Raw genomic sequence first — 27,397 nt, 5'->3', positions numbered from 1 at the left:
TATAAATAACATAAACAATCAACAAACTTGGATTTACAGCCACTTGAAAGCTTGAATGCATTATAACATATAGCTAGCGGGGAAATAATGAGATTAACTTATAAGATTAAATGGTTACGGCGTTGGGACATCTCGCATATTGGGTTATGAAATGTGTGAATCTGACCCTGAGGGAGAGACCTTTAAGTGAAGGCTTTTGTGAAAAGCCAAGTTTTGAGCTTCTTTTGAACGTCCGACTACAAGTTTCTAGCCGAAGGTCTGTGGGGAGGGCATTCCAGTGAGAGGGGCTGGCGGTCGAGAATGCATGTTTCTTGAGCGATGACTTGGCTGGAGGTGCATATAAGGTGCCTAAGTAGCTGGTTCTGATTGGTCTCGATGATGCGTGGGGACGAAGTGGGTCACTTAGATTTAGCGAAGTTTGGGAATGAATGGCCTTGTGGGTTATGGTTAGAACTTTGAATATGGTTCTAAATTTAATAGGGAGCCAGTGTAGGTTCTTTAGAATAGGTGTGATGTGTTCTCCTCTACTAGAGTTGGTTAGTATCCTGGCAGCCGAGTTCTGCAGCATTTGTAATGGTTTGGTGGTGATAGCTGGGAGGCCAATTAGCAGAGAGTTGCAACAGTCAATTTTTGAAAATAGAATAGTTTGGAGGACTGTTCTAAAGTCCTGAAAGTGGAGGAGAGGTTTTAGCTTTTTCAATATGTGTAGCTTGTGAAAACCTTCTTTCGTAGTGTTGTGACAAATTTTTTGAGATTCAGCCTGTTGTCGATAGTAATGCCAAGGTCTCTTACGTGAGTGGGGGAGATCATTAGCGGTGTGATTAGATTGTTGGCAGCCTGACAGTTGTCATCCAGGGTGATCAGCATAAGTTCCGTTTTTGCAGTATTGAGAACTAAGTTAAGGCTAGTGAGGAGGGAATTTATGGACTGTAGACAATTCTTCCAGAAATTGATGGTGTTGGAGATAGATTCAGTGATAGGCAACAGGATCTGGACGTCGTCTGCGTATATGAAGTGTGTGATCTTTAGACTTGAGAGCAGATGACATAGTGGGAGAAGATAAATGTTAAACAGGGTTGGGGAGAGGGAGGATCCTTGTGGGACTCCAAGAGTGGACTTGACCGGGTGTGATTCCTTGTTGCTTATTCTGACCTTGTATGTCCTATTGTTAAGGAATGATCGGAACCATTCAAAGGCTGATCCTGAGATGCCTATGTCTGAGAGCCGGTTGATGAGGATAGAATGCTTTACAGTGTCAAAAGCTGCAGATATATCGAGAAGTGCCAGGAGGTAGGGGGTCTTTTTCTTTAAGCCGGAGAGGACTCTGTCCGTCAATGAGATTAAGAGGGATTCCGTGCTGAGGGATTTGTGGAATCCGAATTGGGCTGTTGTGAGAATCTTGTGGTCTTCTAGGAATTCCGACAACTGTTAACTATTCTCTCCATAAGTTTGGCGACAAATGGTAGGCTAGCGATGGGGCAGAAATTGGCAGGTCTGCAGGGTTCAGGTTGGGTTGAGGAGAGGTTTGAGAGTGGCTAGTTTCAGCGTGTCTGGTACAAGTCCTTGTGTTAGCGAGCGGTTGATGATCTCTGCTAAGGGCTTTGCAATGATGCTTGGGATGGTGAGTAGTAATTTAGATGGAATGGCCTCTATCGGATGAGTGGAAGGTTTCATCTTTTTTGAGAATCGATTCAATTTCGAGTGAGGAAGTGAGTTCGAAGGATTCTAGGTTTGTTTCTGGCTGAAGGGGGGAGAGTAGAGAGGGGGCGGTTCTATATTACACGTAGCCAGAGGTGCTATTAGCTTGAGGATTTTGTTTTCGAAGAATTGTGCAAGTTCAGAGCATCTGGATTGAGCTTGGTCGTCAGGGATAACTGGTGAAGTGGGTTTTGTGAACTCTGATACATATGAGAACAGTGCTTTGGAATAAAGCACTGTTCTCATATGGAATAAAGGAATAAAGAACAGGTAGTAAATATTGGAATAAAGGAATAAAGAACAGGTAGTAAAAGGAACACCTTGATTACATGTAAGTGCTTTACACAAAGCATGTTTTGTTAAAGTACACTGACTTTCTTATTTAATCATCCAGTAATTCATTAAGCCATAGTAAAATGGCACATTTTTATGCTATTTTACCACAACCTATTTTCCATGGGATTTACTGAACAGTGGTACCTGAATACCACAGTTTAGTAAATCCCACAGAACGTTTTGTGTTCCTGCCGCGACAACAGTGGCAGCACCCCCATCCCGGAGCTGCCATCAGATGGCCCTATAAGAGGCCCCATCATCCCCTCATTCAGAACTCCCTGGGGATTTAGTGGCCCCTGCCACACACCTCCTTCTGCACCCTCTCCCAACCCTAATTTAAGACAATTGCAATCCCACAAATCTTGCTTCCCCAATGAAAAGCCCAGCCCTGGTACCCAAAAATGCCTCCCTCCAAACCCTCACCCCCACCATCCAATAGGTGGATAGGAAGTTTTAGGTGAAATCTTTTGTGTACTTAAAAAAAAAGCCAAGTGTATAATTTGGAAGGCAGACAGGAACTTTGACAAACACTCTTGTCTTCTAAAATAATGACGAAAGAAAATTACCATTCAGTTTAAGGCAGCAGCTGAGCTGCATTCAGGAGTTGAAAGAATGCTGTTTCATAAGTAGGAACTGCGTCCTCCTTCCATGTATATACAATCCCATGATCATGTGCCCAGTAGATTTCTGTCCCTAACAGAAACTCATTTTTGCATAATTAAATATTAACCAGTAGTAAGGCATATATAGCATACAGTGAGGTGTGGACAGTGGGTATATGGTAGATATGTGACCTCAGCTAAAGCCAAGATAAATAACAGAGGCCAGAGCAGATAAGTAATGAGATTAATGCTTTTATGAGCTGTCTGAATTCTCACCCAAAAATGCTTCAAGCATTTAATGGTTAATTTTCAGTCCTTTGGTGCAGCTAAAATGCGCACAGAACTGCAAACTGATTTTCAAAGGGAAACTCCCTAGGGAAGAACTTCCCTTTGAAAATGCTCTGATGCATACAGCACAAGTACAAAGTATGTCCTGGAACATGTGTGGCGATTTCACAATGAAACCTCCCCTGATGTAACCCCATGGGTGAATGTATGTGTTTTGGGAAATAGCATGCATACTTTTACCCTCTCTGATGGGGAAGAAGGGCAATTTTTGAAAGCCTTTTCTAGACAGATAAGTATTTATTCATGTAACAAATTTTGAAAATTGTTCTTTAGAGACTTATGAAAGGTGTCATTCATATACAGAAACTCAGTTAACTTAAAAAAACATCACCTCTGACATTCTGGGGACATTTCTGAGTGAGATTTTGGAAAACCTGAAAGTCAGAGGAAGGAGAGGGACCATACTTTAGGTGGTCAATTTTCCAAGGGATTTCTGGAGGTGAAAAGCATTTTATCTGCATTAATTGGTATTCTGAAAATTGCTCTCCCAGTTTACGGGTTAAGGTACACATGTGATTCCACAACCCGTGTACTTTTACCCACAATGAAGTGGAGCTGTCCCTGGGGCAGAATTAGGTTACAGGAGACAACTATGTGCATCCTTTCAGATTTTCAAAATTATAGGGTGAATTTTCAAAACTTTACTCAAGTAAAAATTTGCATATACGCACGTAAGTAGCATCTGCTTGAGCATTCTGTTTTTTATAAAAATAAAAAATGCATGCATATTTTTACTTTCATGCACACAAGTTACTATTTTAAAAGACACGTGTGCTTATTTGCCAATTTACTCGTATATTTTTACATGCACTGATTATTTATTTATTTATTTTATTTATTTAATTATTTATTTATTTATTTTATATCTTTTCTATACTGTTGTTAAGTTATATACCATCACAACAGTTTACAGAAAGGCACATATAGAATTATGGGGATTGTATATATTAATACTATCTATAAAGAAGTGCCTTTAAAGTCCAGTTACATAGTTTCATAATAAAGACTATTTGATGAATGTTATAAATATTGTCCTTTTCTACATGTATCAGTATTATTTACATGTATAACTCTATTGAAGTGTATATTTCACTTATGTTAATGGTGCAATAAAATAACAAAATCGCACATATTGAGTTAAGTGCTGTGTGCTGGTGTCCTGCTGCCTGTATTCATTACTCCCCTATTCTCTGTTTTCTCTGCAAAATGCTTGTTTAAAAAGCCAGGTTTTTAAACTCTTTTTTTAAAAGTTTAAAATCTCTCTGTAGTCTAATCTCTAGGGGCATGGTGTTCCATAGTATAGGTCCGGCTAAGGATAATGCCTGTTCTCTGACTTGGGTCAGTCTTGCTGTTTTAACAGAAGGGATGGTTAGAAGGGCTTTTGTTAGCAGATCTCAGGTTTCTATGTAGGACATGTACACGTAGTGCTTTGTTCAGCCATTCTGCTTTTTCGTCGTGAATTAATTTATGTATTGTGCATAGTGTTTTGTATTGTACTCTGTGTTCAATCGGTAGCCAGTGTAATTCTGCTAGAGTTTCAGTAATGTGATCCCTTTGTCTTTTACCAGTAAGTATTCTTGGCGCATGGTGAGTCTTCTGTCACACGGCACGAAGACCCTGTGTTTGCTTGTGTCCAGTATGGCCCCTATGAATGGAATCTTTTGAGTGGGTTGTAGGTTGGACTTCTGGTAATTGATAATCAGTCCTAATTGGTTGAGACAACGAATCGTGTCGTGAAGATGTTATAGTAGCCAGTCGTCGAGGTAGAGAAAAATTGTTATCCCCTGTTAACTGACATGTGATATTAAATGTGACCTAGAGAGGGACTGGGCAAACTGGTGGACTAACTGGTAAAACTGGTAATTTCCTCGATGCGTGCATGTTTTAAAATTGACCTACTTATGCACAATAAATCAAGACATACATAATTCCTACTTTACTTTCACGTGTAAAATAATCACGTGTGGTCATACCCATTGACTCGAGGCTTTTGGCGAAAGGTTATGGACTTAGTCCTCTCAATTACTGGGATCTGGATACCTTTAGAGGCAGAAGCCATATTATTTGATACTCTGCAATGAGTGCCTTTTCATACCAGATATATAGTTTATGGTGCAGAAAGGTACTTCAATTAGCAAAAAAAGCAATCCTGCAGAAATGGCTTATGTTAGAGTCACCCATAATTACACAGTTAAGAAATACTATATATATGACTTGACTAAAATCAAATTTATTTTTCTAAGGGTCTAGAATATATATTTACAATCATTGCCTTATAAAGTTGGCAGCATGATTGTAAATGACCTGTCCAATGGGTGAAGAGATTGCATTGGATAGATAATACCATCTAGAGTATAATGAAGGGTGGTGATAGATGGGAGGTAGGGATGGGGAACAAAATTGGGTGGGGATGGGGGGGATATTCCTTAACTTTTATACTGCCAAGAATGTGTTGATATAACAAAAATGCAATAAAAAGATTACACACAAAATAGGTAGGAAAAGTACCCACACTCAATGCATTGCATGTATTCATGCATAAGCCTGTGTACGCGTGTATGGTGTGGGGCAGAGATAGGCGTATTCTATAATATACATGTGGTAAAACTACGTGCGGCCATATACACACATATATGTTGCCACTCACAGTTGTTTGGAAGTTATCCTCCCCATGTGTTGTTTTTGGTCAGAATAAGTGTCTGCAGATAAAGAAGGTGCAAATGTCTGCGGGTAATTTTTCTGGGGCAGTTTTCAAAATAAAAGTACGAGTGCACTTTCTCTTTGAAAATTGTGGCAAAGACCACAGCTAAAAAGTAGCCGTGGGCTTTGCAGCAATGTGGGAAGCTCGAAAATTGCCCTTGTTTTTTTTGTTTTTTTTTTAAATAAGTACAAAATCCATCTGACCCAAACTGCTGTGCCTAGCAGGGCTGGCTATCCAGGCACTTGGTTTTAGAGCACCCTGTAATGGTTTATTATTCAAAAGTGGGCTGAAAGGTACAGCACTGATGCTCTGGGGCCTTCATACCCTCTCTGGGCTTCTGATTTAATTAGTCTCAGGTTGCGAGTGTATCTCTCTCTGCCCAGATCCACATCGACAGACCATGAAACAGAATGTCATCTGTGTAGTCAGCTCAGTGGGGAGTGACTGCTGCTGCTTCTCCTTTTCCCTTCCCTAGCCCAGCCATTCCCAATGACCCAGGGTCCGGAAACGGGACAGAACTGAGCATAGATTACTGATCACCGAGTCCTACCTTCTGATTGGATGAGAGCACGTCGCAGAATTGTCTAATAAGCCTTCTCCTTCTGCCTGAGTACTTTAGTGACCTCACGGTTTTTTTTTATTTCTTTTTTCTTCATGTTGGTGATCCTGGCTGTCACAAAACATTTCATTATTGAAATTATAATCAGACAAGTGGGAAAGGCCACTAATGTTGGAGTTAATCTTGTTTGTGCTAATTTAAACCTTCAGTAGGATGAGAAAGAAAGTGTAAATTGGAGCTCAGGCATTATGTTCTGACTTGTAAATCTGTAATTGTGTACGTTCAACACTTAAGCCAGATTTGATTGAAATATTAAAAAAAAAATCTTTTCAATCCTGTTGCCCAGATGGCTGCGTATTTTGGATATTCTGTGGCGGCCACTGACGTCAATGGGGATGGGTAAGTATTAGTAACCAGTATTCACTGTTTGCATACTGTTTGCTGATTACGCTGTATTGCTTATTCCTCCTTTGTCTTTTGTACAGTGCAGCACGCTCGGTGGCTGCTGTCTGTACTGCCAAAGATAATGCAGGGTTTGCCAGCTCTGCTCCTTGAAGGCCCCAGATGGGTCTGGTTTGCAGAAGGGCACTTGTATCCCATGAGGTAGACAATCAAATACAGTCTGGCAAACTGCACAGGTAGCTTTCCTTGAGGGGTTTGCCAGGATAATCAGCTACACAGGTACACTTCTTTCCTGAATTGTTCAGTGATTGGAAGCTACCTGCATCTCTCCCTCTATGTTATGGTCTCTTAAAGACATACAGAAAGATTTTTTTTTCTTTTTTCCTTTGATGATGTCTGACTCAAATAATGGGGGAAGGGGGAATGAAATCACCTAGGCAAGAAGTTTTATTTTGATGATTGCCCCCCTCAAAAGTACCCATACAAATTTGCATGTTTTGTTTTCTGTGGGTGCTTTTTAAATATCACACTTAACTTTGAATAACCCAAACTATATACATAGTTGCATCCTCTGACTTAATCCTGGCCCAGGAATACCTGCAAAAATAGGTAAACATAGGAGTGTTGTTGACATACATGAGTACTTTTACTCATGCAGAGGATGGGCAATAATCAAACAGTCCTATTCAACAGGCTTTCACTATTGCCCTCCATATTTCTAAAATGTGCATGTTAGCTATCCTGTGAAACAGACTTTTTTTGTGGCCCTACCATATTGGGGTTGGCCATCCATGATTTAAAGCAGGTGGGCTAGAAAACTGTACTGCAAATCCTTGCTTTGGATCCTGATGCCTTGCTCACCAGTTACTGTAAAGAGAATCCTGTCCCAACTAGCAAGAATTTATTAAACCCATTTAAAATAACACTCAAGCATTTTTGATTTGGCAAAAAAATGTCAATGATTAATGAACATGAGGCAGAAAGCTATCATTTCTTGAGTGAATTTGAAAACCTTGTGCTCTCCACTCAGTTTCCCAGACTTGTTCATTGGAGCCCCTCTCTTTATGGACCGTGGCTCTGATGGAAAGCTGCAAGAGGTGGGTCAGGTCTCCATTAACCTCCAACAAAGCTCTGGTGGATTTCAGGCTGCGATAAGGTTGAGCGGGTTTCAGATCTTTGCAAGATTCGGCAGTTGCATTGCACCACTTGGAGACCTTGACCAAGATGGCTTCAATGGTATGATATTATTTTCTGAATTATTGAGTACAAGATTATATCTGGTGCAAGATGAGTATATCAATCTTTGACTACAGCCAAAGAGTAACATATCAATGAAGAACTTATGGCGCTAATACTATAAGAGTTTTGTCTCTGTTGCTGTAACCTTTCCATGTAACCATTTTATAATGGAATACATTTTTTTTTAAATGTTAAACTATCAAGTGAAGAAAAATTTAGGGAAAAAAAGAGTTTAGACTAAGATAGTATTTTAAGCAGGGCGCATCTGCTTAAAAGTTTCCTAAACAAACCCCTTTCATTGAAAAGGATTACAGAAAAGCAGGAGGTATCTGTTGTCTATAATGAAGGCTTTTCACTTTGTCTCCAGATATTGCCATTGCTGCTCCCTACGGTGGTGATGAAAAGCGAGGCCTTGTGTACATCTACAATGGAAGAGCTGCAGGTCTCAATTCTGCACCCTCTCAGGTTCTGGAAGGCCAATGGGCTTCCCAAACTGTGCCGCCCAGCTTTGGATACTCGCTGAAGGGAGCAACTGATGTGGACCAAAATGGCTATCCAGGTATGCTTAACGACTTTATTAGATAATTGCACCCTTATCATCACTTTGGTTGAAAATGAGAACTATATTTTGTTGTGTAAGTAAGAACGGTTCCCTGAACGTATCCAGATCAGTCCAGACTCCTGGGTTTTGCTGCAGCGAGCCTCGGACGCTCGGGCCTCGCAGGGTCCCGGTGAGGCCTTAAAACGCTGCCTCCATCTGAAATTGAAGTGCCTCCTCTCCCCCCCCGGGTTGGCGAGACAAGCGCGCGCACATCCCCACAGGCCCAGCAGGCCATACCATGTGGCATTGGAGCGAAGAAAACTGAGCCAGTAAACGAAAACGGCAGCTGAAAATAGAGATGCTGCAATAAAGGAACCGAGCACAAAAAAAGAAAGGGCACCATAAAACTGTTCCTTTTTTTTTTTTTTTTACACCACCTGTCGGCAGCTTTGATCGGCAGCTCTGAAAAACGCGGGTCCTATCCCTTATTTATTTATTTATTTATTTATTTAAAACTTTTTTTATACCGGCATTCGTAGGACACATCATGTCGGTTTACAAATAACTGAGAAAGGAAAGGAAAGGAAATTACAATAAACAGGGGAGGGGTTAACTGGGTGATATACAAAGTAGAGGAGAGGAGAGTCAGACAGGCAGCGTTACAAAAAGAACCAGTATACAAGGTTAGTTGGCATGTGCACTTGGGATATTTAGTATATGAAACTTATTTACAGTAGGACATGGGCAGGTGCACGTAGGAACGATTAAGGGGGGGGGGGGGGGAGGGAGGGAGGGAGGGAGGAGAGTGAGCCGGGCTCCCCGGTATCACCTCAGTGGACTGGGGGAGCACTGCAGGATCTTCGACCCCGGCTCCACTAGCCTCAATACCAAGGGGCATGGTCCCCTCAGGACCTGCCAACCCCCTGGGAGGCTTCACAGCAAAGGCAATCAATTTCTCTTTTTCTTTTTTTTAAAGAGATAGTACAGCTAGCTAAAGTCCCTCAGAGAACTATCCCCCCCTTTTTTTTTTTTTTTTTAAACTAAAGACTAACTACAGACTGCAGGATTTTGCACCTCCACCATCTGCTGGAGACAGAGAAATACTGGCAGATTGTGGTATAGGGCAGAGTCAGTTAAATGTCTATGTCTCTATCTGCTGGTGGGGAGGCAAAATCCAGGAGTCTGGACTGATCCGTGGTACTACAGGAACGAAAATTAGCAGGTAAGAACCAATTTTCCTATATTTGCCATTTACAATCCCCTGTGATATAGCAGAAACAAGAAATGATGTGGAATTAGCCAAATAGTGTTAACAATTTCTGGCCTCTACTAGATTTTTTTTGCATTGAATGATGGAGCATGAATTGATTAAAGTAATTATTTGTTGTCTGCTTCTAAAGCTGATGTTTTGGTAACATTTTGCAGAATGTAGGCATCTCTAAACATGATGTGAAACAAACTCATCTAGAACCTTCCTTAGGTGTATCAGTGAACAGCATTCTATGGTAATCTAAGTTTATGCCATAATGACATAATTAGAATAATTTTAAAAGCCATTTCCATGGTTAAAAGAGTACTTCACCCACGCAAATGGGCTTTATGAAAACTGTCTTCCCTGCGTGTGGGTACATTTAGCTGTGTAGTGCCGCTCCACGAGTAACTTTACCTGCAATGAGAAGAGGCGTTCCGAGGGGGGTGGGGGGAGAGTTTGTATTTATGTATTTTAGTTTCTGCAAGAAAAGTACCTGCCCACATCAGCAGGCAGAAGTGTGTATGGGTAGTTTTCCTGGGATAATTTTCAAAGTGAAGGCATGTAGGTAATTTCACTTTGAAAATTAGTGCAAAGCCCACAGGGTCCTCTTGGACTTTGCACCAATGTAGGCGATTACAAAGTCATCCCCTGTGCCCCTGGTGGGTGGTAAAGGTAGAACAGCATGCCAGAGGTCAGGCAGGTCACACTTAAAACCTGGATTTCATTAGGTAGTTAATGTGGTGCGGCTGCCGTTTCCATGGCAGAATAAACGTGTGAGGGCGAGCTTCCTTAGCTGAGACATCTCCTCCTCTCTGCACTGAGGGTTTCTTTGCTTCAGGTTAATAAGAGGCTGCTGTTTTGTTGAATACGGGTCAAGAAAGTTATGCTGATTTCACCATCAACCTTGTAATTTGCCCATGCTTGAAACCCCATTTCAATATCCAGTTAGCTCAGCTCGAAGGTGCAGCATGTATTTAGTCATGTGTCATCGATGTTGAAAACCTTGGGATTGCTCCACACATCTTGGTGTCTAGAAGGGATACGGACATGAGAGTATCTGACGTCAAAGTACAGTCCTTCAAAATTTTGAAAGGTCTGAGTGTTTATTGCTTCTTGTTTTCTTTATTTTTTTCTTAGATTTGATTGTGGGTGTCTTTGGTGCTGACAAAGCTGTTTTATACAGGTACGCAGGTTTGTAGGCCAATATGAATGGTCTTCAAAGTTTTATTGCATGCTCTGGGGCCAAGCGATTGCACCACATATCAAAACTGGAGGATTTGGGCTCACACTTTATTTTACTGAAGAGTGGCCCAAGAAAGGCTTAGGCCTACGTCACAATGGATCAATCTGAAAGTGTTTCAGGATAGTTATCACACATGCCCTGCTTCAGCATTTATTTTCCCTTTTCACTCTCACCACAAGCAGTTAAACTCAAATGTGAGGACAGCACTGACTGTGATTTCCCCCATTTCTGAATAATTAGCTTATTAAGCCATAAATACTTTAGGTTTTGTGGGGGGTTTTTAAAATTCTACAGTCTTCTATAAATGATAACTGTTTTTTACCTTTGAAAGTTTTGAACTTGGTACACACACTGGGCCAAATTTTCAAAAGGATTTCTGCAGTTAAAACCTCCAGAACAGGTGTAAATGGACTCGTGCACGTTTCTGCGCGTCTGCCTGCCCTAACTTTCAAAGCAGATTTACAGGCGCAAGGCCGCACTGAAAACTGGGGCCGACGTCTACGAGTACTTTTTACTCGCAGACTGGAGCTCTGCACTTACAGCTATAAAATCACCCTTGTTGTTTCACTGCCTCCTAATATCTCAGTGTGTATTAATAGAATCATAGAGGAGGTAAATAGAGAGCTAAATAACAACATGCTGATGGTCAAAGCCAGAGAGGAGGATTGGGGCTCCTAGCCACGATGAACCCTAAAAATCCAGTTTCTTAACTCAGAACGGGAAAGTCCAAACCTGGCAAAGGATCCCCAGAGGACGATCCCAGTCGCACACTGAGGGCAATTTTCCCGCAGCCATTTGCACAGGCGACTAGCATTTTACCCGTGTCAGTCGGCTCTCTGATAACTGCCGTCCCTCAGTGCGGCTAAAAGTCTGTTAGTCCTTCCACTGCACCTGTGCTTGTAGCTGCATTGGGAGGGAGGGGAAAGTCCGTGCGGTGATGGAGTTTTCAACTCTTCACAGGCGCTCTTCTAGCGAAATCCTTCCTGCCCAGAAAATAGATTCAAGTGACCATGCGTACTTTGTACACGTGGCAAAGTTTAAATGTGAAAGCACGGCATCCGCAGATTAAAGGTTCCCAGCATGGAGAGTTTGAAAATTCTGCTTCTGTTTTGTTCTGTGGGAACTGAAAATGCTAACTTTCATAAATTAGTTTTAAGCCCTTGCTGCCACCAGCAGTTCCAGTCTGTCTGTAGTCATTGTAATGGAAGTTTCCCACACAGTTGACGTTACCAGTATGGCCTATGGCCGTAGCTCTTTAGGGTCAAGCACGCAATCACAGATTTTCACTCCTGAAGTGCACTGGCCACTTCCAAATTGGGAAGGGAAGAAAAATTAGCATGAAATGCCGAGTCACAGTTGGGTCGAGTGGCGCACAGCAAGAGGAAGTGGCTTGCCAGAGCTGGGAGTAGAGCCCTAGAGCTCTAGGAATTCCTTTAACTCCTTGTTCTGTGCTGTAACAATGCTGAGCCCCCACATCTGAGGATCTCCTTTAACATTCTGAGGACTCTGTTCGTGGTGCTCTGCAGAACATGAAAAGGAGGCACGCACGTAAATGTAACATATTGTCGCAGCAATTTTCAAAAGCTCACTTACACGGGTAAAGTGCATTTACACAGGTAAAACCCAGTTTTAAGCATGTAAATCCTTTTGAAGATCAGGCCCTTACTGTGTTAGAGACTCTCAGGGTCATTTTTCAAAATGTGATGGGCCTTATCACGTGCGATACCACGCTAACACACGCGATAACAAGTGCATCGTGGCATGAAAATTAAAATGAGGGAAAGGGGAGGGCTTAGGGTGGGTTTTTGGCAGGGTTAACAAAATTTTGGGCCTGGTGGTAGCACTGCAGGTGATTATTATTATCACATTATCACCGGCAGTAGCGCTGGAAATAGCTGCACCTTTTGCAGGGGCACTATGGGGGTGCTAGTGTGCTGCGGCGAGCGGAAATGCACTGTTGTGATGCGGCCGGGTGCACTCTATCGCCCCCCCCCCCCCCCGCCCCTTTTCTGGCCGTGGCTCTTCATCCTGCTATATTTATAGAGGAATGAAAAATCTAGACCTAAGTTTGAAGTTTTTAGCTGGATCATCTCATCGCAAAAGTATCATAACTGAAGCCATGCCCTACGCATTGAAAATTTCTATTAGAAATCAAAGCAGCTCAAGCTTGTAGCGGAATTGGTGCATGGCATTGATTAATGTATTTATGCTATGGAAACTTACCTGTCTAAGCCAAGATAACAATTTTGTCATGATCAAAGTTCCAGGGAAAAAGAAAACTTATTTTATCTCATGTTATGTTTTCTTAGGGCTAGACCAGTTATCACTGTAAATGCAGTTCTAGAGGTTTCTCCAAATGTCCTGAACCCGGAAAATAAGGCTTGTGATCTTCCAGATACTGGTGCTAAGGTTTCCTGGTAAGCATTATGTATGTTGGTATGCAGTTCAGTGTAAATAAGGCTGAAATAAGCAGTGAGATGTTATGGTGGCGATGATCCCAGTGAGGCATATTTTTTTCATTTATTGCAAAACCATTCAACCAGTGAATATGGCGGTGAGCAGCATTTTCTGGTGAATAAAAACTTTGACTTTGATTGTGTTGTAGTGGGTTTTACAGATAAAGTAAAAGATCCTAAAGGCACAGGCTTCAGTTTCTAAGCTGAGGTTCTGTGCAGTGGGACGAGAGGGAGTCTTAGCCATTGTACAATGGTGATACTGAGTGGTCAGCTCAGGGGGCACAATACCTACACTAAGGAGCTGAATGTAATCTGCTTTGAAGTGCTGGAAAGAAGAAATATAAATAAATGTGTGTATATATATATATATATATATATATATATATATGTATATGTACTGGATTCTAGGGATGTGAATCGTTTTCCATATCGTCTTAACGATAGAAATCGTGTGGCAGGGCAAGAAAATCGTCTTAGGCACGATTTTTTAGTTAAAAAATCGTTAAAAATCGTTTTTTCCGATTAGTGCGCACTAACTCGAGTTAGTGCGCACTAACGGGAGTTAGTGCGCACTAACTGGGAGTTAGTGCGCACTAACTGAAAATGATACAATTTGACACTTTTCAGGTCAGTTAAGGTCAGTTTAGGAATGAATATGTATTCCTATTGGCTGCCCTCTTATTTATTCATGTTACCAAGTTTCCTACTGACAGTATATGGGGGATGGGAAATGGAAACAGTTGGTAGCTTGACAAAACAAGTATGTGATCAGTCAATGTGACTAGAACTTGTGCCCTAACCCTGATACCAGGGGTATTGTGATCTTCCTGCACACAGTGCCCTATCCCTATTAATACCAGGAGTGTTGTGATCTTCCTGCACACAGTGCCCTATCCCTAATACCAGGGGTGTTGTGATCTTCCTGCACACAGTGCCCTATTCCTGATACTGGGGGTGTTGTGATCTTCCTGCACACAGTGCCCTATTCCTGATACCGGGGGTGTTGTGATCTTCTTCCACACATCCCGATATCAGGGATAGGGCACTGCATGCAGGAAGATCACAACACTCCTGGTATTAATAGGGATAGGGCACTGCATGCAGGAAGATCACAACACTCCTGGTATTAATAGGGATAGGGCACTGCATGCAGGAAGATCACAACACCCCTGGTATCAGGGATAGGGCACTGCATGCAGGAAGATCACAACACCCCTGGTATCAGGGATAGGGCACTGTGTGCAGGAAGATCACAATACCCCGGAGGAGTGAGGGTCAGGCAGCTCCCCCCTGTCTGTGAAGCCAGCCTCTCACTAGTAATGCAGGGAGGGAGCTGTCTCAGACTTCACCATCCTCCCCCCCCCCTTACCCACACACCATTCACTAGCTGGGACATGGGGGAAGTCAGGAGTGAGGGTCAGGCAGCTCCCCCCTGTCTGTGAAGCCAGCCTCTCACTAGTAATGCAGGGAGGGAGCTGTCTCAGACTTCACCATCCACCCCCCCCCCCTCACCCACACACCATTCACTAGCTGGGACATGGGGGAAGTCAGGAGTGAGGGACAGGCAGCTCCCCCCTGTCTGTGAAGCCAGCCTCTCACTAGTAATGCAGGGAGGGAGCTGTCTCAGACTTCACCATCCTCCCCCCCCCCCCCTCACCCACACACCATTCACTAGCTGGGACATGGGGGAAGTCAGGAGTGAGGGTCAGGCAGCTCCCCCCTGTCTGTGAAGCCAGCCTCTCACTAGTAATGCAGGGAGGGAGCTGTCTCAGACTTCACCATCCTCCCCCCCCCCCCCCTCACCCACACACCATTCACTAGCTGGGACATGGGGGAAGTCAGGAGTGAGGGTCAGGCAGCTCCCCCCTGTCTGTGAAGCCAGCCTCTCACTAGTAATGCAGGGAGGGAGCTGTCTCAGACTTCACCATCCTCCCCCCCCCCCCTTAACCACACACCATTCACTAGCTGGGACATGGGGGAAGTCAGGAGTGAGGGTCAGGCAGCTCCCCCCTGTCTGTGAAGCCAGCCTCTCACTAGTAATGCAGGGAGGGAGCTGTCTCAGACTTCACCATCCTCCCCCCCCCCCCCTCACCCACACACCATTCACTAGCTGGGACATGGGGGAAGTCAGGAGTGAGGGTCAGGCAGCTCCCCCCTGTCTGTGAAGCCAGCCTCTCACTAGTAATGCAGGGAGGGAGCTGTCTCAGACTTCACCATCCTCCCCCCCCTCACCCACACACCATTCACTAGCTGGGACATGGGGGAAGTCAGGAGTGAGGGACAGGCAGCTCCCCCCCTGTCTGTGAAGCCAGCCTCTCACTAGTAATGCAGGGAGGGAGCTGTCTCAGACTTCACCATCCTCCCCCCCCCCCCCCTCACCCACATACCATTCACTAGCTGGGACATGGGGGAAGTCAGGAGTGAGGGTCAGGCAGCTCCCCCCTGTCTGTGAAGCCAGCCTCTCACTAGTAATGCAGGGAGGGAGCTGTCTCAGACTTCACCATCCTCCCCCCCCCCCCTCACCCACACACCATTCACTAGCTGGGACATGGGGGAAGTCAGGAGTGAGGGTCAGGCAGCTCCCCCCTGTCTGTGAAGCCAGCCTCTCACTAGTAATGCAGGGAGGGAGCTGTCTCAGACTTCACCATCCTCCCCCCCCCCCCCCTTAACCACACACCATTCACTAGCTGGGACATGAGGGAAGTCAGGAGTGAGGGTCAGGCAGCTCCCCCCTGTCTGTGAAGCCAGCCTCTCACTAGTAATGCAGGGAGGGAGCTGTCTCAGACTTCACCATCCACCCCCCCCCCCCTCACCCACACACCATTCACTAGCTGGGACATGGGGGAAGTCAGGAGTGAGGGACAGGCAGCTCCCCCCTGTCTGTGAAGCCAGCCTCTCACTAGTAATGCAGGGAGGGAGCTGTCCTCAGACTTCACCATCCTCCCCCCCCCCCTCACCCACACACCATTCACTAGCTGGGACATGGGGGAAGTCAGGAGTGAGGGTCAGGCAGCTCCCCCCTGTCTGTGAAGCCAGCCTCTCACTAGTAATGCAGGGAGGGAGCTGTCTCAGACTTCACCATCCTCCCCCCCCCCCCCTCACCCACACACCATTCACTAGCTGGGACATGGGGGAAGTCAGGAGTGAGGGTCAGGCAGTTCCCCCCTGTCTGTGAAGCCAGCCTCTCACTAGTAATGCAGGGAGGGAGCTGTCTCAGACTTCACCATCCTCCCCCCCCCCCCTCACCCACACACCATTCACTAGCTGGGACATGGGGGAAGTCAGGAGTGAGGGTCAGGCAGCTCCCCCCTGTCTGTGAAGCCAGCCTCTCACTAGTAATGCAGGGAGGGAGCTGTCTCAGACTTCACCATCCACCCCCCCCCCCCTCACCCACACACCATTCACTAGCTGGGACATGGGGGAAGTCAGGAGTGAGGGTCAGGCAGCTCCCCCCTGTCTGTGAAGCCAGCCTCTCACTAGTAATGCAGGGAGGGAGCTGTCTCAGACTTCACCATCCTCCCCCCCCCCCCCTCACCCACACACCATTCACTAGCTGGGACATGGGGGAAGTCAGGAGTGAGGGTCAGGCAGCTCCCCCCTGTCTGTGAAGCCAGCCTCTCACTAGTAATGCAGGGAGGGAGCTGTCTCAGACTTCACCATCCTCCCCCCCCCCTCACCCACACACCATTCACTAGCTGGGACATGGGGGAAGTCAGGAGTGAGGGTCAGGCAGCTCCCCCCTGTCTGTGAAGCCAGCCTCTCACTAGTAATGCAGGGAGGGAGCTGTCTCAGACTGGTATCAGGGTTAGGGCACTGTGTGCAGGAAGATCACAACACTCCTGGTATTAATAGGGATAGGGCACTGTAAGAGATGACTGTAGTAGATTGAATAAAGATCTGATGTTTCTGCTCTCCTCACACCAAACAAAAACAACACACAAGCAGAGAAGCCCTTCTTACAAAGCTGAGCTAGTGAGTTAAGTAGGAGGAAAAGTAAACATACTGGTGCCAGTGTGGCTACTTAAAAAATACACTTACCAACAATCAATTACATATATTTGAACTGTGTACAGTTCCAGCCAGGACCACCTTTCTAAAATGCACAGTGATTGGCAAATTCAACATGCACTAGCATTTCAGGTGCCTGCTAACAAAAATAATAAACAAACAAGTTCTAGTCACGTGAGTGCTGATCATTACATTACTTTTTTTCTCAAGCTTCCAACTGTTTCCATTTCACATCCCCCCAACCATATTGGTAACATCAATAGATAAGAGCACAGCCAGCCAATAGGAATACATACATACATATTCATTCCTAAGTGACCTTTACTGACCTGGGAAGTGTGAACACTTTGTTTCATTTTCTGTTGGTGTTCGTTAGTTTCCAGTTCCATTTCCCATCCCCCCAACCATCACCTCAGTGGTAACCTTGGTAACATCAATAGATAAGAGGGCAGCCAGCCAATAGGAACACATATTCATTCCTAACTGACCTTCAGTGACCTGGAAAGTGTTTATTTGTATCATTTTCAGTTAGTGCGCACTAACTCGAGTTAGTGCGCACTAACACGATTTAACGATTTTTAACGATAAATCGTTAGAATTTCTATTGTATCGTGTTCTATAACGATTTAAGACGATATAAACATTATTGGACGATAATTTTAATCGTTGAAAAACGATTCACATCCCTACTGGATTCTGGAAGCAGCTGCATTTTCTGGCCCCAGGTTGCCAGTTGTCATTGTCATTCTTGGATGGATGGAGGAGAAAGATTAAAAATGTGGGGAAAATAATCATAGGTAGCTAATGAAGACTCCTGGTGTGATAAGTAAGTAGAACTGACTCCAGTTAAGGTGAAAGCCCAAAGCAAAAGGAGGTACCTGCTGAACAAAAAGTAAAAAGATGTGGGTTACCTCTTTTGGAAATAGCAGAGCTTTTCATTTACTTAAGCTGTTTTCCCCATAGAGTCAGAATAGGGAAAACAATTAGGGCCATAATGTTATATACCGAACATTCTGTAAGAGCAAGGGATACAATTCCTTTGATTTTTTTTTTTAACTCCAAAATGTGCGTGTCTATCTTACAATTCAACTGTGGCATGTATTTTCTTTTTTTTAATACCCACTCAAGATGTATCTTATGGCTATTAACAAGTATTTGGAGATTTCTCAGTAGTTATGCCTAGGGTCCAGCCCAGTGACTCATGGGCAGTGCCGTGGGCTGCCATGTAGAAGATCCAGGTTCAATTTCTGAGTTTGGCTTCTGTCTCTTGGGCCAGTGAGGTTTTTCGATAATGTGGATGCAGCATTCACAGCTCCTGGGAGACCGGGGAAGAGGTTGCAACCCTTGCCCCATGCCACCAACTAGTGTCCAGAATCAGGGTTCCAGCGTGACGGGTTTTCTTGTCCTTGGCTGAAGAGTATCACTGCAGTGCCTGGGCTAGCTGGGAAGGGGGAGGGGTTGTGAATGAAATCTTGTGGTGCTACTGAAGAGGTTGGCTCTGATTTGAACCCCAAAGAAACAGAACAGAAAACCCTGGTATCAAAACATTTTTATGGATAGAGCTGATGATGTGAAGGGCTTACAGTTTTTCGAGGATGTGAAATGCTGACAATGTTATCTTCTGTTGCCATCAGCTGTGGCAGCACAGTGGTTTCAGCTGGCAAACCATTATGCTATTGCAGCTACTGGCAGCCGACAAACCTTGCGTTCTGAGCATTGTCAAATAATCACCCACCAAAAAAAAAAAATTTGCAAGCCCTAGTTAGGGCCAAGTCATGGAATATTGCAAACGTCACAAAATTGTGTGCGACACTGAACTCGATGATGCTTGTGAATGAGATCTGAAGAGGAATGACAAACATGCGTGAACCAGAAATTAAAATGTGTATTTAAAAATTAAGCCCTCACTGAGGCATGCTTTGACTGAATAATAGAAAATGAAATAGTCCTGTCTTACATATTTGTCAACAGTTTTACAGTGAAGTTCTGCCTAAAGGCTGACGGTAAAGGAAAGCTGCCACGAGATCTTAGTGAGTACAAACATTCAATAGCTCTCACTTTTCATACATCTGCATTTCTCCATGGAAAGTCAGAGCTCAGATGCAAGTTGAGTTTATAAATCAGGTGCTTTATTGAGCTCTGGGTCATGGTTGTCCATGCTTATCTTAAGTGATTTGAAAGTCCTTACATTAGTCTAGCATGAACTTCTGTTCCCTGTACATACCCAGATCAGTCCAGACTCCTGGGTTTTGCCTCCCTTCCAGCAGATGGAGACACAGAAAGTTTCGTAGGCACCGCCTCTTAACCTGGTGTGCCACCTGCATCTCCTCAGTATTAATCAGTACCCAAGCATAACATATTTTAACAAAACTTCAGATAAATCAACTCTACAATATTCCCCGGAACGAGCAGGGGAAAGAGGAAAATTCACAATTGAGAACTATAACCAAAATTGGAATCTTTTTTGAAAAGACTAATGAGAAACCTGTGCCATTCTTCAGTGTGGGCTCGTTTTCAAAGGGGAAAATCCCTGCGGCTTTTCTCTTTTGAAATCCCTTGCCTGGCAGGTGCAAACTCCCCTGGAAGGTAGCCACAAGATGGCCCCAGCCCTGCCCCCTGCCTCCTACGTGGAAGAGGGGGACGATGTTGCCATTTTGAAAGGGGCTTGGGTACACACCCATTGACCTGCAGCAAATCCCTTTGAAAATTGCCCCTATAAATAATACATTACCGCTTTTAGCTGACCTTTAGGATTGCTTTTGGAGCATAGTAGTTTTGTACTGAATGCAGGATGTGACGTTCTCTGGGAGATTTTGTCTCTTAACCAAGCATTTGGATTCTGTAGCTTTCCAAGTGGAGCTGCTGTTGGATAAAGTGAAGCAGAAAGGAGCCATTAGGCGAGCTCTGTTTCTGCACAGTAGGCAGTCTGGACACTCAAAGAACATGACCATCGTCAACGGGGGTGGGCTACGCTGCGAAGAACTCCAGGCCTTTTTGCGGGTAAGAGCTCAGCTGTTTTACATTTTAAGGGCTCCTATCTGTTGTATTGTTTCAGACCTCTCGCAGCAGCAGCAGTCCCGGCATGCATGAATGCTTAAAGGCATCTTTGCAGAGGAAGGAAATGGAAGCAGGGTTAATCTTATTTCCGCATTTTTCTGTCATCTAGACCATCCTCTGCAGCTATGTGCAGGTGGCATGTCCCTCAGTCAAGCCATGATGAAGGAGATAAACTAATGGAGGATTAGTATTAGATCTATGTCCCCTGACTCATTAAATCTTTAAATTGTTTTCGACTTACTTATGCACTAATAATATGTCTTCTAGGATGATTCCGAGTTCAGGGACAAGCTTACACCCATTACCATTTTCATGGAGTACCAACTGAATTATAAAACAGCTGAAGATTCAACGGGACTACAACCTATCCTTAACCAGTTCACCCCTGCCAACATCAGCCGGCAGGTTAGTACTGTACTTTTGCAAACTACTAAATTGTTATATTTAATTGTATTTTCTTTGGTGAAGCGACAGCAGATATCATAATGAAGACAGAAAAGGGGTTCTTCACCTTCTATACCCTTCTTTGTTATGTACAAGATTAATTGTGCCACCATCCTTGGCTATAATTAGGTCATTGCATTTGAACAAACAAAAACATTGCAAATCTGGCCTCCATCTTATCATTCTTCACTCCTTTGTATTGAAAATAGTATCTAACATTTTGGAGTTTTGCGCTGTTATTTTTTGCACAAAGCCCCCTTTTGCAAAAAAAGCTTTGCAGTAGTAAACTTTCATGCGTAGTCTGTGGTGTGCAAGTTTATTTAAATCATTCAATAATGAGCTGCTGCGATGCAGGAACATACAGAGCCCCTCACTGTGTGATGTTGTGAAAAAGACTGCAGGCCTGTTTTCGCAAGAAAGATAGCCGCTCCTCAAAGAGGTGTAGTCCGTCTTTGCTGCGGGGCTGGGTGAGTGGTGCCTCGCGGCCATATCATCTCCCCACTCTGGCCTGCCGCAGCATATCCAGGTATTGCCTGCTGTTCCCAGCCTTCAAAATGGTTCATGAGGTCAGGAGGTTCCAAGGCGCTCACAAGGTCACCCAGTGCCATTTTGAAATCTGGCGCCAGTAAGGCAGGAGCGAGTGGGGATTGCCATCTGCTCCTAGAAGACCACTTCTTTGATGGGATAAACTTTGGGGAGGGAGAGACAGATGGGCATGGAGAGGTCGTGCATTTAAATCGATTTTGTGGGGTTACATGGGTGGGGCATGAAGGGGGTCAGTGCTTCAGAAAAGATTTCTCTAACATTTATGGCCCATGAGGGGCTAAGAGGTTAGGGTGGGAGGGTCCACTAGAACCAACAGGCAATTTTAAATATACTGGGTAGGGGGAGGGTCATAATGGCCATGAGGCCCCTTTATCTCCCCCCAGCTCGTGCATGAATCAAGGGCCAGCTTCGCATGTTGCCACGGTCAGGACTGCATGAAGTTCCTGTCCATGGCCACATGTAACAAATATTTCCACAATTTTGTTACACATGCTAATGAGCTTGGAGCTCATTAGGATGCATAGCAAAATTTCTCCTAAACTGCGGAAAATACAGCGGCTTCATATATTGGCCCCTCAACTACTGATACCTCGGGAATATGTTGTGGGAGATTTGTTATTAATTTTACTACCAGGCTAGCCCCAGAACAAGTGCACTTTCTTCTGAAAGATGTAGTCTTGGAAATGTTTTAATAAATAATAACTAAATACATAGTCTTCATCATACAGTCCCAAAATCAAGTCAGAGTGTTAAGATCTAATAATGCTGCTTGCTAAATAATCTGAATTAATCTGAATTTCCTCAGCAGGAAATCATGGACTGCATTTGTCCCTAACTCCTTAATTATTCTCTAGGGCATTACCAGATTAATTAACCCAGTTATCTAAGAGTTCTTGATAGTGTTCACACTGCCCTAGGTTTTTTTTTCTCTGCAGGATATGGTAACTTCATGCAGTTCTCTAGCTCAATCACTTTTAATTGTTGCGTTAAGCAGGGACTCAATCAGATTAGCAGTTTGATATTGCTTTGAAAATCTACCCTGGAACTGCAGAAATGCCTTTTTTTTTTCCTCACATGCCCAGCAGCATTCAGTGACCTAAAGCCTACAGCTGAGTAGATACCCTGTGCTGCAGCAGTCACTCTGCTTTGTTCATAGGTGTGTACCTGTCATGGCTCTCATTTCTGCACGAGCATTTTTAAAAATAGAAACGGAGAATGTGAAGGGAGATAAAACACTGTTTTTGTAAAAATGCCATTTCTGCATGTGAAAAGCTGTTTTATCCACCAAAGTCCCTTTGACAGTTACCCCCAGAATGTTCTTAATTTGTACAGGTTTTCCCTTGGGTGGCTATCAGAAATTGTAGGCAATATAAGAACGGAATGAAAGACCAACCTTCAGCCCCCACACCTCAAATTCTGAAAAGAATGACACTTTTGTTGACAAACATTCTCTTTTTTATCGGCCAAAGATTGGTTTTGCTGTTGATTCTGGAAATATTTAAAGCTGTAGCGAAATGTGTGTGCGAGATCTGGAAATGAAGATCTATAGTGCTAATGGTGACGAGACTGACTTTGTTAATGGGGATCTTTCCTTTTGAAACAGGCTCATATTCTTCTGGATTGCGGTGAAGACAATATCTGTAAGCCGAACCTGAAGGTTGCAGTAGAAAGGTAAGCGAGATAATAGAGAATTAAGATTACTCGCTATTTTAAGAGAGCTATCTTGACATCACCAATTATTCTCTTAAAGATGAACTTTAAAAGCCTGACGCACGCCGAAATCAGGGGATGCACGAATATGTCGGGCCTGTGCATGCCAAGCGGATTTTAAAAGCCGCCTGTATATGCGCATAAATGCCGCTGCATGCACATCTCGGATCTTCTCAGAAAAGGGCATGGTCTGGGCAAGGCATGGGTGGTTCTAGACTTTAACCAGAAATTTGCACATAAATATTTATGCAGTCTGATGTGAACCAAGGTCCCCTGTCGGGTAAGTTTACTTCTGTTTTGGATGTTGTTTAAGTAAAAAAAAAAAAAAAAGGAGCTATTTTGGCAGGGTGTAAAGGGTTTGGAGTAACTGGGGGGTGTACAGGCTATCAAACCAGGGGCATTTGGGGGACCTAGCAAGTAACTGGACGAACTGGGGAGGAACTGGTAAAACATGCATTGGTATTGGCGCTCATCCCTTTTAAAGTTTCCCCACTTACACGGTAAAAGCGGCTTTTGCACGCACAGATGTACATCCAGTTAAAATTCAGCACACGTGCACACGGCCAGGCTATTTTATAACATGCGCGTATATATGCACATATGTTAGAAAATAGCCGCATCTCTGGGCCCGGACTGACGAACGTGCACACATGTGCCCCCATGCGCCAATTTTAAAATTCACTTTTTAATGATATAGTCTATAGGATGGTAACTATCTTGCATCTTGTTTTCCATCATGTTCCACCTTGCACTTTTCAGCATCATATAAAATGAGATGAACCAAGCTCAAGTTCATCTAGATGGAACAAAACATAAATTAGGCTCTCAAATATATGAAAGCTGATATTAAACAAAGCACAAAGAGATTCCCCTTCAACCAGCTATGGCTGCTTCATTGTAGGTTTCAGAATGGCATCTGGCTATGGTCTTGGGGATTCATGTCACTTCTAGATGCTGTTAGTTTCTTTGGTTCTTGAGAGATACAACATGCCTTCCTGCCTCTAAGACAGCCAATCTCTTTGACACTAAAGGACTGTTTGAGTGCAGTCATTACTGCTTCTTGGACTGAGAGCTCTGTGTACTCATGCCAGGCTCCCAGCTCAGTATAAAAGACAAATAATTCTTTCTCAAATAGAGAAGATTTTTTTCTGATCAATCTGAAGGCCCTGATTTTCATTACTTGACTTATTTGTGGGGAGCAGTACTGACACAACATTTTTCTGGTCATCTTTCCCATCTGCAGATGTTCTTCCCTATTAGTGGCGCACAATTTTAATGGGGCATAAACTTTTGGAATAATTGCCTTATTGGCTAATGCTACAGGATTGGCCTATCTGTTTTTGCAAAGCACATTCCCATGTTTAATTATTGGTTTTAAAGAACATTTGGGAGACTGAGTACTTCAAACACTTTTGTACCAGTTACTACATCTCCGGTAGATGGCGTTTTTCCCTCATGGTCTCTGTACAATCCACAGAAGAATTTTTAAACTTCAGAACAGTGTCTGAAATGACTTCTTTTGGTGAGGCTGAGTTCCTACATTAACCTAGAACTATTTCTCACCTTCTGTTACTTCCATTTTATTTGAAAGAAATAAAAAGCAGCTAGTTGTAGCACTACCAGGTAAATTAAAAAAAATTAATAAAATAAAACAGACACAAAGGACTGAGATCCCAAGGAGCGAGTTAAAAATTTACAAAACAAATACTAGAGTACAAAAAAATCAATAGAATATACTCAGTATACTAATACAGCCACAAATCAATGTTTCATTTCCAAAATAGAAACTTAATCAGCAAACCTCAGTTCCTTCATTTGCTTTCTATTTTAGTAATTTGGGAGCTTCCTAGTCCCTGATCTATGTTGTTTATTTTAGAGCTCAGTTTTATAACAGCTCTCATGTTCAAAGTAGACATGGACTTCAGCCCTGATTTTCAAAGTGAACTTACACGCTACAGAGCTAATTTTTAAAACCCGGTGCGCACCAATACCGGGAGATAGGTGTGTGGCCGGGCCGCTCGCATTTTACAAGCGGTCCAACCACACCCATATCTCCCTGTACACATGGAAGAGCCGGGTTTATAAAAAGGGGAGGGCCAGGGGCGGGGTATGGGCAGGGCAGGGGCTGGCCGGGAAGCGCGCGCCAGCAGCTGGCTGGCGCACAGAACTTGGTGCTGCTCAGGAGAGCAGGTAAGTTCCAAAATAAAAAAATTATTAGCTTGGGGGGGGGGGGGGGAGTTAGATGTTGGAGCGGAGAGGGGAAAAGGGAGGCAGGGTAGGTAGGGTAGGTAAGGGGGTTAAGGAAGTTCCCTCCCAGTCCGCTCCTTTATTGGAGCGGACTGGGAGGGAACTGGGGAAGGCCCGATTGCATCACTGCACGCTTCTAAATACCCCCCCCCTTGTATGCACGAGTCAGCACCCACGTGCACATGTGTGCGCTGATATAAAAACGGGCGCGCGTGTGAGAGCGGATAACCGATTTTATAACATGGGGGAACCGCGTGCACATGGACGCCCGCGCGGTTCTTTCCTCACAGATGTTTACGTGCATGCTTTCTATAATTAAAAGTATGTGTGCAAACGAGTTCTCCATCCCTGGGAAATGCCTCTGTGCAATAGTATGTGTACAGATATACCTGAAATCACTCCTGCGCATACCGTTATGCATACAGCCCCTTAGGTAATTTACCAAAAGCTTATTGATGCACACAAAAACTACATTTTACACCCATCTGTGCTTTTGAAATGGATCCCGTTAATGTTTAGTTTACATGTTTGGAGGTGTGGTTTTTATACTTTTCCCTGTTTTTGTTTAATAGTTTTATTTTCTGTGAGAATTAAATCTTGTCACTTTGCATCTAGTGAACAGAAACAGATCTATATAGGAGATGACAGCCCTCTGACCCTGATTGTCACAGCGCAGAACCAGGGAGAAGGGGCCTATGAAGCCGAGCTCATTGTGCAAATGCCCCCTCAGGCAGACTTCATTGGGGATGTCCGCAATAATGAGGTAGGCAGGCCATGTTAACTGTGCCATTTTCAGATGTTCAACTGGCTATACCTTCTGCAATTATTTTGAGATTTCTTTTTGAATACTGATCTGTTGTAGAGCAAAACAAAGGCTAATGAAGCACAAGTTTAGTAACTTAAATTAGTACTTCAACCAAAATTTCCCAATAGAGAGGAGGTAGTGAAAGCTGAAGTAGCTCAGGTAGATTTAAATGAAGAGCAGACAAATGTGGTTGCTTCAGAATTACCTGAAATAGCTGCTAGCAATAAACAGGCGGTGATTAAGGATTAAAAAAAAACATAATTTACTTCTCTGTATGAAAAATCGAAAAGTCTAAAAAATAAGATCAGAGAGTTAGAATGTATGGCACTAAACATAATAGGCATCTCAGAGACATGATGGAAAGAGTATAATCAATGGGATACTGGGATGCCAGGGTATACTGAATTGGGAGCAGGGTGGCACTGTATATTGAGAATGGCATAGAGTGAAGTAGCATTATAGTTCAGCAGGAAACAAACTGCATTGTGAAAGCTTTACAGATACAAATTCCATGTGAGATGAGGAAAGAGTATAACAGTAGGAGTATACTATCTTCCACTTGACCAGGATGATGAAACAGACTGTGAAATGCTAACAGACATTAGATAGGCTAATAATTTTGTCAATTCAAAATAATGAGGAATTTCAATTACCCCGATTGATTGAGTACATTTCTTATCAGGGCATACAAGGAAGGTAAAATTTGTAAATGCCTTAAAAGACTGTTTCATAGAGCCACTAGTCCTGGAGCTGACAAGAGGGGGAACTACTTTATATTTAGTTCTTGGGGGCCTGCAGGAACTCACAGAGGGGGTAATATAGTAAAATTTCAGATAATCACCGAAGGGAGAATTTTAAGCATAACTACTACAGTATAATTCAACTTCTAAAGAATAACTTTGAGAAAATTAGTCAGCAAGAAACAGAAAGGGGCTATTGCAAAGGTTAGAAATCTGCATAGGGTATGGAGATTGTTTAAAAATATCATACCAGAAACCCACATAAAATATATTATATGTATTAGAAAGGTTGATGAAAGACCAAATGACTGCCAGCATGGTAAAATGGTGCTGTGAAAGAGGCTATTAAAGCCAAAAAGACATCTTATGAAAAATGGAAAGCAAATCCAAATGACAATAGGAAGGAGCATAGTCACTGGCAAGTTTGATGTACAACATTAATAAGGTAGGCTAAAAAAGAATT

The 27,397-nt window shown here is 43.6% G+C and overlaps 1 protein-coding gene across 1 annotated transcript in view; it reads left to right on the top strand.

The window, feature by feature from the left end:
* LOC115082641 (integrin alpha-V-like) overlaps positions 1 to 27,397 on the top strand; it is a 74,980-nt gene that overhangs the window by 7,070 nt on the left and 40,513 nt on the right. Inside the window, exons 3-12 of the mRNA XM_029586844.1 lie at positions 6,591 to 6,643; positions 7,677 to 7,882; positions 8,253 to 8,444; positions 10,816 to 10,861; positions 13,231 to 13,338; positions 19,357 to 19,415; positions 20,231 to 20,385; positions 20,710 to 20,847; positions 23,036 to 23,103; positions 26,005 to 26,152. Of these exons, the coding sequence (XP_029442704.1) occupies positions 6,591 to 6,643; positions 7,677 to 7,882; positions 8,253 to 8,444; positions 10,816 to 10,861; positions 13,231 to 13,338; positions 19,357 to 19,415; positions 20,231 to 20,385; positions 20,710 to 20,847; positions 23,036 to 23,103; positions 26,005 to 26,152 (1,173 nt within the window). The remainder of the gene's footprint in view (positions 1 to 6,590; positions 6,644 to 7,676; positions 7,883 to 8,252; positions 8,445 to 10,815; positions 10,862 to 13,230; positions 13,339 to 19,356; positions 19,416 to 20,230; positions 20,386 to 20,709; positions 20,848 to 23,035; positions 23,104 to 26,004; positions 26,153 to 27,397) is intronic.

The sequence above is a fragment of the Rhinatrema bivittatum genome, unplaced genomic scaffold, assembly GCF_901001135.1.
Source record: "Rhinatrema bivittatum unplaced genomic scaffold, aRhiBiv1.1, whole genome shotgun sequence".
Lineage (NCBI taxonomy): Eukaryota > Metazoa > Chordata > Amphibia > Gymnophiona > Rhinatrematidae > Rhinatrema > Rhinatrema bivittatum.
This window is presented reverse-complemented; position numbering and strand designations above follow the sequence as displayed.